The sequence below is a fragment of the Micropterus salmoides genome, unplaced genomic scaffold (genome assembly GCF_014851395.1).
Source record: "Micropterus salmoides isolate LMB-PRFRI ecotype aquatic unplaced genomic scaffold, ASM1485139v1 Ms_hic_scaffold_1, whole genome shotgun sequence".
NCBI lineage: Eukaryota > Metazoa > Chordata > Actinopteri > Centrarchiformes > Centrarchidae > Micropterus > Micropterus salmoides.
Window position 1 is genome coordinate 32,200,012 of NW_024040040.1, and position 12,065 is coordinate 32,212,076.

At 40.9% G+C, this 12,065-nt stretch overlaps 1 protein-coding gene across 5 annotated transcripts in view; it reads right to left on the bottom strand.

Moving 5' to 3' along the window:
* LOC119906686 (partitioning defective 3 homolog) overlaps positions 1-12,065 on the bottom strand; it is a 349,822-nt gene that overhangs the window by 111,283 nt on the left and 226,474 nt on the right. For all 5 annotated transcript variants that reach the window (XM_038724012.1, XM_038724004.1, XM_038723995.1 and 2 more), the window contains exons 17-18: positions 11,713-11,861; positions 1,893-2,126 (exon numbers count right to left, since the gene is read on the bottom strand). In XM_038724012.1, the coding sequence (XP_038579940.1) occupies positions 1,893-2,126; positions 11,713-11,861 (383 nt within the window). The remainder of the gene's footprint in view (positions 1-1,892; positions 2,127-11,712; positions 11,862-12,065) is intronic.

Consider the following 12,065-nt stretch of genomic DNA (forward strand, 5'->3'; position numbering starts at 1 on the left):
GAGCAACGACAGCAAATAGCAGCTGTGAGCTGTATCTGGCTATTTAAATGAATGAGATTAGCAAGAGTGCTAATGCTGCTACCACTTAATAGTGCCAAGCTGCAGATAACATACTAAACATTGTAATCCAGAGCCTCCCAGAGGACAGGGGCCATGTGTTCTGGTATGTGTGTGCTCATGGGCATGTTTGTGCATTTGTTTGTGATCAGATTCTTCCAAAGGCCTCATATCAAGTTAGAAGGAGGCCATACAAAAACAGACGTGTCATTTTTATAATTCAATGCAATTTTTTTCACCGTCCATTCACCTTCATTTGAGTCTTTCAAATAAAGCACGACAGAAAAACAATCTATCTCCTAACGGGAAAAAAAGACAAAAGCCTATAACACCACACATCAAAAGGTGAGGCCATCCACAGCAATTTAATGGAAATGAAAAGAAAAAGACTTGGCTGACAATCTTAAATGACAGCAGAAGCATTGATGAAAGTGTCAGGAGACTGAAAGATAATTTGCAGAGACAGACAACCACAGGAAACATTTTGGCACTTTAGAGAAACAACCATTAAACTTTCCTGCTTTAATAATCAAGGACATTTAAGATGGCCTGTCAGTAAAGGTTATGACAGACAAGTAAAATTGCCAGTCTTATTCCAGCACATAAAAGAACGGATTTTAGCTCAGCAGAGCAGATTTTTCTTTTTCTCTTTTATTTCCTCAAACGAAGCAACACAAAGTAGCACAAGGGGAAGTGCATTTTGCCCAGCAGGATATCTTGTGGGGACACATTTTCTTTGGGTGATGCCACATTCTTATTTTATGTAAATAAAAGTCTGGGAGCAGAGGAAGGCAGCAGCTTATCTGTCAACTTTGACTATTAACCTCAGTGACGAGCACAGACTGGCTGCTTTTATCTAAATTGAAAAACAGAGTTATTTGAATATCATGGGGGAAAATGCAATATACCGCGGCAGGGGAAATCGGTTGCTTTCCCCATTTTTCTTTGCCGAGATAAGACTGTATTTAGTGGCTTGCCGACAGAGCTTATGAGAACAAAGCGTTTCAGGCAAATAATTCCCTCTTTTTCAAATGTCTTCCAGGTCTTTAATAGTGAATGGAAATTTATATCTGGTGATTACTCTTGTGGTGTTGCAGCGTTATTACCTGTCAGAAAACATTAGACGGCTGTCTCTCTATATCCAACGCATGTCTTTTTGTCATCAAACACCAACTATGGATGGATATATTCACTCACGCTGAAGGTGGCATGCCTTTCCTTTCAAATGTTTTCTTCATAGTTGAGAATAAAGTAAGGTAATTGTGGGTTCAATCCCAGTCAGGTACGCAGGAAAACAAATGTGAGGAAACCTGGCAAAGTTACACATTGTTATGTGCCAAAACTAACTGGCACATCCCAAAGCAGAGTAGTATTTAATTTATAAACTTAGTAATTGCAATTACACATACATGTGTGTAAAATGGATACAACTGGACGCTGGCCCATGTGGGTAAACAATAGAAATTTTGGGTAAACAATAGAAATTTTGCATGCATTCTGTTGAAAAACATGGCAATGCACTTTAGAGTATGTATGCTCCTGGGAAAACACATCACCGCAGTCTCTAACAATTCCACTCAACATGAACTGTCTGAATATTAATGAGTGTGTAACCTAGACGCTTATTGCAGATGTGCTTTGTAACACACATCTCTCTAGCAAGTAGGGATACCTAACCTAGTTTACTTGAGAGTGAATCCTGCCATTCTAAAAGGGCTTTGGGGAAGTATTGACTTGGAATATATTCCACTGACTGAATTTCTTTGTATTAATCTATTATCCACAACTCTACTAAACAGTCTTGCGAAACAAAACCTTAATGTTTGAACACTCACATATCTCCATGCTGTTCTCCTCTTCTGCCGCTGTGACACCAGCCTTCTCGTATGATTTGTCAATTGCAGCTCGGAAACTCTCATTGCAGCCACGGCCCCTGACGATCCGTGAGCGCGGCCTGCGGACGTTGAGTTCACCATTCAGGGTTGCCTCGGCAACAGCTGTCTGGAGGCTTTCAAGGGAGCTGGACTTTTTCAGGCCCAGTGAGGGTCCTACCTCTTGTTCTGCAGAACCTATGGAAAGAGGAAATGGCGGCATTGAGGTCAGCGGACTAATGGCTTTTGAATTTAACTCCCCCACAAAGGCAACCTAAAACTGTCATCACAGAGCTCATTATGTGTCAATGAATCATTCACGTTTTGCTGGTTTCGTATGCAATGATGTTAAGTGCTGCACTTGGCAAATAAAGAGAAGGTGTGAGTCTGGCATGAACATCAGCAAAAACAAATGATGCCATTGCCGGGCCAATGAAGTGTTTGAAATGAGAACAGAGTATTATATCTGTACGTTTCATTTTAGGAATTATAATTCAACCTTTGTTCTTGTGTCTGCAGAGTTAAATTATGTGGCTTAAACATAATGCATATAAATGGGCCACAATCAAAGACAACAATGTACCACAGTATCAAAGTGATTATGGTGTTATACTAAAATATAATACATTCCCAAAACAGGCATGTGATTGGCAAAGGGCAAAAAAGCAGGAAAATATACTGAGACCACCCAACACCCCGATTAAACTGGCGGCGGCTCTAACATGGAAGGTAAAGCAGGATCCATGACAATATCTTATTTAATGGATGTGTTGCAGTGGGAATCAAAGACAAGGGTCTAATCCACTGCTCCATCGCAACCTCTCTATAATAATTATTATTTTGTATTCATTTTTACCAAACTTCAACAGCTAGATGTGCAACATGAAACATGAACTAACTGAGTCTATAACTAAATAATGTAACTACTAACTTTCAAATTAGTTCAGTTGAAGTTAATAGATGATTTTTAATGAATAAGAGACAGCAGCAAAGGTTGTTGCCTGTTTTAAGACCTGGTGGTCTGACTGCTAAAGAAACACTTATATTCTTCAGGAAACTCACACAGCTGATCAGTCTCTATCTGTTGGAAACTGTAGGAAAAAGTTTGACATTTCAACTCTGGCAGCGGGCGGGCGTGTGCGTGAGACGTGAGCGACCGCGACAGTTTAACGGGATCGCGCCAGTCACACAGAAGCCGTTGTCATGGTTACCTCGCGGAGCGCTTGTTTGCCTGTCTGTTGATGAGGAGCGCGGAGCGACCCATGTGAAAAGGCCTTATATAGCCTAAACCCTGTCACAACCATTCACAAGAAATTAATTAATAACGTGCCAAAACCTTTAACATAAGGACGACTTAAAAAGCAACCATCCAAAGCAAAGTGTATAGGCTACATGAGTGATCAAGACTTAGACAACAAAGTCAAAGTAAACATTAGACATAACAAGCAATAATCAAAACATTCCCAATTTATCTGATCCTTATTGTCAACTCAGTGTTGGGCAAGTTACTCAGAAATAATATTACCTACTAGTTACTTAGCATAGGCTATAGACCTACTCCTTAAAAAAGTAATATTAGCGACTCTACTTAGGCCCACTACTGGGTGATAGACTATTATAACGCCTCTCTCTCCCGATGAGTCCAAGCATCACTGGCAGCAGCGGCCGGAGTTTCTCTCTGAGTTTCACGTTGCTGTGTTGCTTTAGCTGATGCTTAAATTAGCCTAAGCAGAAATGTAGAACTGTTCGGTTGAAAACTTTTTGCTGGTCGCACAAAGTTTACAACGGACGACAATGTTCTTTGCATCTTAGACTGTGACACAGTAATGGCAATAACGTTACTTACAGCTGTTGAAAATACCTCTCTCTCCCTGTTCTCCAGTTGTCCTTTAGCTTCTTGGCTAACAGCTGACTTTAACAACATAAGGTCCGGTGCCGCTGAGCTGCAGCGCGGTCGCGCATTCACGTCAGGGATGGTGCGTTCAGTAGCGCAGCGTTACTTGGATTAGTAACTGTAATAATACAACTGTTTTGGAAAAGGTAATCCGTTACATTACTCTTTACTGGGAAAAGTAATTTTGCAGTAGGCCTATTACTGCCCAACACGTTACGTACCACTGATACCACTGATTACCCCCCCCCCCCCTTTTTTTCTTTAAATTACAGATCTGCATGATTGACGTGCATCACATTTTCAAGTCGGAAAATCCGGAATTCCGGAAAATCACATCCCTGCATGATAGACTGTAAATCTAAAACTATTTCCATAGGTGGTCCTCTATCTGATTTCTCTTTTACTCAGTTCCTCTGAGAGAGGCTGGGTAAAACAGAGAGGAGAGAAAAACAAGAGGTAAAACTCCATTGATTTCCTACACCATTCTCTAGAATTCACTAGCCCATCTTAGCACAAACAACATCGCACAGCTGTAATCCTTTGCTCTATTTCTAAGGTGTTCCCATGTGTAGATGTTCGATAGCAGGTAACAGAACAGCACAAAGGCAGAACCATTGGGAGAAAAACAACCCGCAAACTATTTTATCAGCCTGATTAGCCTGGTAAAAACTACCACAGCATTTGTCACCAAAGGCCACCTGCAGAACAATGCTAGCACATGGAAACTTTCCAAGACATTGTCATCATATGTGCTGCACAATGCAACACAAAACACACTTTAGTATGAGCATGGCAATATGGTTTATGAACAGAAATTCCTTTATGACACAAGACCAGTGGCACCCACTTTATTTACTTCCCTGATTAATGCTTCACAACGCATAACCATTATGCTAAGTAAATACAATTAACATGTAAATTGTACACACGAAACAAATGAATGGCTGTTACAACTAATTAGAATAGCTCAGATGCAGTACATCATAGTTCTAAGACAAAGTACCTCCTTAAAAAGACATACAAAGCTGGTAGACCACAACTGTTGAAAGAAAAGTGAATTTTGAACAGTCAACCCCTTCAACACTGGAGCCAGGCCCCAGACAGCCGTAATTATTTTTCCAATGCTTGCCAGGGGTTTGTTTAGGGTATGTAAGTGGAGCGTGACTCAGGTATTGGTATTTCATTTTGTCAGGGAGCGTCCGTCAGTTCCCCGGAGCTCTTACCTTACCCGCCAGTTGGTAAACAAGCAGCCTGGTTGATTTTCTGTCCCCTTTGTTCTACCTTGATGCAGCGTGCAGCATGGTACTGTCAAACGTAACAAGATGGATTTCTGAATATGTGCATGTAAAGCCTTGTTAGATATAAACTTCAGAGGAAATATCAGTAATAATGGATAAACTCTTGATTCAATTACTTTAGCAGCCTCACTGACTCTCTGAGGGTAAAGCACATGTTAATGGAGTCTGGACAGAGCAGCATTGTGTCGTTACGACTCCCTGTAGACTATAGACCCTCCACATTGTGAGTGTGTGCTGCTATTTCCTCTGCAGCTTCATGTGGCGCAAATAAAATAAATCTGCTCCTGTTGATTTTCAATAGCAAATGTTGTATGAGGTCTTGTCTCTAACCTAAGTGAATAGAACACACTAATGCAAACAATGGATCTATATGTTTGTATGTGTGCAGCTCATGCAGAGAACCACAAAAGGCACAATTACACAAACTCTTGACACACACACACTTCTAGGTCAGCTACCATCAACAAGATCCTCAACATGTTTCAAATGACCTAAATGAGGCATGACCCTCTGCTGCTGGAAGATCACAGTGGATCTTCAGATGGAGGGTTGCACAGCCAAACACAGATTAGGCAAAGAAAATAAACCCCCATCACTGAAAGAAAACAATTTGTGACGGTTGTATGGAGTACCTCCTCTGAAATACATTTGTTTCAGTGTCTGAGAGCGCAGGGAGAGAAGAAACACATATTGGTGTGAATATACAAAGCTTGCAAAAGCAGGATATGAATGAGTTGGTAAGTAAGAGCTTAAAAGAAAAAAGAGAAATGCAGAAATACATATATGCTGCCACTGTTATCATAATTTTACCAGTGGCAGCTTGTCTCTTTTGTTGGCTAAACCCCATTGCTATTGTCTTTCTGATCCTTTAACCAAGCAGAACTGCACTAGTGATTAGCCTAGCTATCTGAGTTTCACAGTTCAAACACACAGCATCAAGACAACTACTTGCAGAGGACAAATGTAGAAGCAATGCTGATGGATTTCATTTTTCAATAATCTAGTAATTTTAATGAAACTGAAAGTTTTCATGTTACCTTAAGGATCTTTAGGGTCACCAGAGCATCCCTCTTCCTGCTGAGTTTGATACCAATGCACCTTTACTGAGAGTATGAGGTCTTCTCTATCATCCATAGCAGCTATAAATCTGGTGTCAAAGAAGTCAGATAGGCTAAAAGGTCAGCTGTTAGCCAGTCGTGTTGGATTTCCATAGTGGTAAACAGACTGGTATGTCGTGAACACGCCATTTTCCCTTCCTTTTTGACAGTGTTAATAAAAGGGCCCAATCGCGAGAGAAACTAGACTCAATCCCGAAAGTACCCTTCAAAATAAATGAACACCAATCCTATAAAGCTGCATCCCATTTAGTGGGAAGAGCTCACATGTGTGCTTTCAGGCTGCATTGGAGAGTAAAATTAAACTTTACTGTTTGTACAAATGTCTAGGGGGTCAAAAGCTCTATGGTTGCTGGAACAGAAGATTCATTTTACTGCTTAGTTCCTCTGGAGAGGTGGGGCCGTTTCTGATTACTATGTCACATTATAATGCCAGTAAAGCATGAACAGCCTTCCAAGACCAAGAAAATGCAAGTAAAAATGATGTAATTGATTTGTACAGAAGGCGTAATCTCATCATGAAATGGACAGGAGAGGATAGTCCAAACACAAAATACATTGTAAGGAAACGCAGATGCAGCATAGCAGGAAAATGCTGTAATTGTTCATACTTTGTGGATAAAACTCAATCATCCCAGTACAAATGCCATGTAAATGTGTTTTTTTGGCTTATGCATAAAGTCTGCCAACAGCGGATACGCAGAAGCCAGGGTGCATGTTTGACACAAAGGGATTGCAAGTTAGAGCCGCACATGATGCAACAGTTCAAGGGAACACAAATGACATCTGCTGTACTCGGAAACAGGGAATTATCCTCCCGTTCGGTATTCCGCACCACAATCCCCTTCGCCATTGTTTCTAGTCAGCGTGGTGAATGACTGAGAGAAGCAGAGAGACAAAGAGAACGGGAGAGCGAGGCAAAGAGAGAGAGTTTGCCCATAGACCCTGGCTTCCTCCAACCTTCCTTTTGTTTTCATCATAAGCAGCACCGGCTCTCCTGGGAGAGTTTGACGGACAGCTCTCTGTATGCCAGTCTATTATGTGATTCCTATCACACAACAGAAGCCTCAGTGCTCTGCTCCTCATCTCCCTCTTATTCAGAGGGATGAAAATACATATTCCCCCATTGCATGCAGACATGAGTTTGTCACTCCCCACACGTCTGGAGGAGAAATGAAAATCATCCAAATGAAATACACAAAAAGAAAGACAATCAAACTAAATAGGAGAAAAGTGCAACTGGAATTTAGTCATGGTCAAAGACAAAAATGGCCAATGTGTTCCTTAGCCAGATTAAGGGCAAGGACAGTTAATTGGAGAAGATCCATTGACATTAAACGTTAAAGGGGAGGTATGGCAAACTCCATGAATAAATCAGAAGCAGTTATTACAGGGACAGGAGCCCATAGTATAATTAGAGCAGCTAAAACTATGCTCCCCAGCCATTATTCACCATGGGCACTTGCATGTAAAGATCTGTGTACAGACAGGGGCCCCATTACACATAATTTATTCTGAAAGCCGGGGCTTTAAGCAGGGCGGTAAAAGGGTAATTATGTTAAAAATAGCCTCCAAGGTGGCCGGGGGAAGGCCATGTCCAGGTATCTCAGAGGAAGAGAGGCGTCCCTGGGTCGGCCAGGCTCCTATGTCTCTGCCAGTTGTAGACCATTACAGAGGACGTCCTCCGCACGCAGAACATGTGTCACAAATGAGCCATCATTACCCGGACTGGTTAATATCTTGATCAAGGATGCTGGATACTGCCCTGTGATTGTGCGGTTTTATCAACCCAATAAAATTATATTTTTATACCAGTGTATCTCTCTCTAAATCGGCCTGCTCGCTTAACTGGCCAAAGCTATGAATATGCAATATGAGTCTGGCAACTCTCATGCCAAGCGTGGCAACTTACTGGATCAGCAACTGACTTGGATGGAATGGAAACTCACAATTAGGGTAAGCTTTAAAGTGCTCTCATTTACCACCGCTGGCACATCAGTGACTGGGCTCCACTAGTCTATTAATTATTAATTAATATTACAAATATTAATAAGTAATAATATTCACTTTTCCTGCCTCTTACATCATGTTTAGAAGTCTTTGAGATATACATAAAGTTGCTGTACGTTGTTGTTTTTGCATAAATGTAATGTCACATAACTGGCAAGAGACATGTCAGTTTCCTATTATTATCCTCTCAGAAATCACTCAAAAACATTCCCTCCTGACTCAGTCATCAGCTTATTCTGGGTTAATTTTATGGAGTGAATGCACTCTAACACGCTCCAACCAGAACTCAAAACAGCCTTACTATGATGGATCAATTGCAGCGAGCTGAAGAGGCCAACTGGCAATGAATGTCTCTCTATTGCAAATGCCACTCCATTGCCGGGCTCCCTCCAGCCCTCCACAACTCCTGGAGTAATGAGTGTTTTCTTCAATCATTTGCACTGCAGAACGAGCACAATGGCACAGGTTCCCACATTAGTTGCCAAGTCTCTATTCAACGCCATGCAACTCCCTCTCAGCAATGTGAAAACCCTCTTTTGATCATGCTGCAATTACCTCAAACAACTCTCTCCTCCATATGCATCTGAAGGTGCCAAGATCACACAGCCAATAATGGTTGGTTATGAGTTAGTTATTGAGAAAAGGTGTGACTGCTTTTCCAATGTCTATTATTTACCCATGGACCCAGCTGAACAATCATAATGACCCCTTGTAATAATGGTGAGAGTGTACGGAGATGGTCCAGGCATGGTTGCTTACCTCCTTTGGTTCTTGTGCTGCAGTTAATATCATCTGCTACTGTTAAAGAGCATAAACAAGCATGACTGGTCTCCTATAGTATGTTACTGAGTACATGAAAAGCGAGATAAAGTGCAGATACCGAATAGTTTGAGAATAGAGATGTAAGTAGAAGAGATATTACACCCTGTGCAAGGGCCTGTCAATCACGAGGCTTACAAGGCAAAGTGGCTGGAATGTGCTAATGTATTACTGCCAGCCGTGGCACCTCACGTCTCTTTCTTCCATTTTCTTCCCTCACTCAATCTTGTTTCGCATCTAAATGGGATTGAACTGTGGGGTGTCTGACCAGTTTAGCATATTTCAACAATAATGGGCTTCAAAGTCATGAAATCCATCTGCTGATGTGATTTGGGAGCACCTGGAACACAATTAAAAGGAGGGACAAAAATACCTAGAGACAGAATAAATGAGAATCTGTAGGGGATAGCATTGGTGAGCGTGTTAACCATTTAGTCAAGGTAGCTTTGAAAGCACAGAGCAGCTTCATTATTGTGGTAATGGGAAGCAGACATGTATGTATACACCTGCTACTTATCCTAACTTCTGAAGACAAGCTTCAATGTACAACAGTGTGCCAATGACAAGGCTAAAGTATAAATGCTGGCACTATGTTCTTTGGCTCATATAATTTTCATCTCTATTATACATTATCCATAGGCTGTTTTTCATTGTGTGGCTTTGATGTAATAATTTCATTAAAATAATCAACATATTATAGCAGTGTGTGCCTTTGAGATAAATGGAACTTGTGTGACATTAGACACATACTAAATCGCAATATGTAGTTTTCATTTTGAACACAGACTCTAGAGCTTGTCTTACATGTATTGACTGAAACATTTCTCCTCTGGGAACTCATGTCAGTTACTAGAGTTATTATATGAGAGGAATAAGTTTGTTATTTCCCTGCGCCATCTGAACACTGTGAAACCCTCACTGATGGACTATGATGTTGTATTGGCAAGGATCTCTGTCAGCAGGATATTTCATAAACTCAGTTGGTCCCAGTAAGTCCTGAAAGGGAATGGGATTCTGAATTACAGCTAATAACACACACCCTGATCTTAACAACTAAGAAATAATAGACCAGTAATAGAGACTTGTAAAACATCGACATCACTGGTTCTCAAGGCATTGTCTTATGAGCAGATGAACTACTTTCTTTTGTAAAAACCAACTGCTGTTTAATAGAGTTAATCAAATTCACAAATACATGCTGATGTCACTTTGGAACAATTAAGAAGCTTTTTGATTAAACCCATTGATAAAATGTCCATTTGCAATGATGAGAACGCCATCGCGGAGCTATCTCAGCATCCTGTCCATTCTACTCACTTCCTGTACTCAATTATCTTCAATTATATTTTTATATTATTTCACACTAAGAACATAATGGACAAGATTTTTTATGCTCAACTAATTTCTTAGTGAAACATATCCAATGGCTAACGATTATTGTTTTCCGAAGCAGCACTGAAAGGTTGTGTTGTGTGGGTTCACTTATTAGAAAAGTTTTGAAAGAGGATAAAAGGTAGGGGAAGGTGGATCCCAGCTGAGTGCAGAGGGCTGGACCTACACTAGTCTGTGGGAAAGTCAAAGATTTCTACAGGTCTCTGGACTCCATGTGGAATAGAGTTAGTTGTTATTTGTTATGATTAGCCAGTGATCCGAGAGCAGGCAGTGTCTGCTTCAGCCTCAGTGGGAGAGACTCTGAACTCATCTTTCCCAGATACAGTCTGTATGTTTGAGCCTGTGCTTGTGCATGTATGCGCATGCATGGGTCTCACTGGCCTTTCCATCACTAGGCAGTCACTAAAGAGGACATTGTGCTCTTGCTTCTTGTGTTTCACCCATGCTCCACTGAACACAGAACCATGGGAGAAGGAGGCCAAAAGAGGAGAGGTGGTGGCTGGATAGGACTGAAAGTACTGTGTGTGTGTGTGTGTGTGTGTGTGTGTGTGTGTGTGTGTGTGTGTGTGTGTATGTTCAAAAGTGTCTTTGTTTCCACAGTATTGTGCCTTTACTGAGACAGCCGGAAAAGGTAAGAAACATTAAGTGCTTGAGGAGTCAGAGGTTACATTGACACTTTGGGGTGTCCAACAGGGAAAATAACACAGCAAGCAAACCCACAATGTTTTGCCAGATGTACATGAATGCCAAAATAGAAAACCAAGCTGTCCAACTTTCTGGTTTAGCTTTGACCTAGTGTACTTACTTGTGCCTGGGCACAGTGTTTCTGTGCAATAATAGATTACTACCAACATTTCAGGTGAATTTACTCCAGATAAAGTGGTTTAGAAAATTTGGCTAAAGAGTTTCCTCATTTACAACCTGCCTGATCATCTGCTTGTGTCTTTTGCCCTTTTCGACTTGTTGTAGTGATGTTGCCATGTTCCCACCATCTCAGCAATGACTTTTTTGAGTACACAGTTATTGTTATCCATTTTCTGTCCTTTGTTTAATACCAAAGCCAAAGTGTAAAAAATACACTTCTTGGCCAGGACCAGTTTCCAGTGGAGAACAGTCTAGTACATAACCCTCAGTGAAACAGCATTTGTGTAGTGAGAAAGCAAATAAGTATTTTTCCCAAATGTTGAACTCCTTTAATCACACAGTGTTTGACTTCATGCGTGTGAAATGTGTGTTAAGCAGAGCATAGCATTTACCTAGATCCATGCTTTTGGACTTGCGATTCCTGATGATCTCCAGCTCAGAAGCATTTTCATACTGTTTGGTGCGTTTTTCTGACATACTCTGGCGGCCAAAACCTTCCCTCTGAAACGAACCATCAGGGTCTGCATCTGGACTGAGCGAACTACAGTTCATGAGGAAGTAAGGAGAGAGGGAGAAACAGAGATATTAACATTAAAATTTTGCCATGAGACATGGCAAATGCCGGGTCATTTCAAAGCATTTTTAAAGCAACCTTTAATCTGATCATTATCTAATTAAAGATATATTTTGTAATTATCTATATTACATTGAAGTTATACTGCTAGTGGCTATCCTTATAATAAGA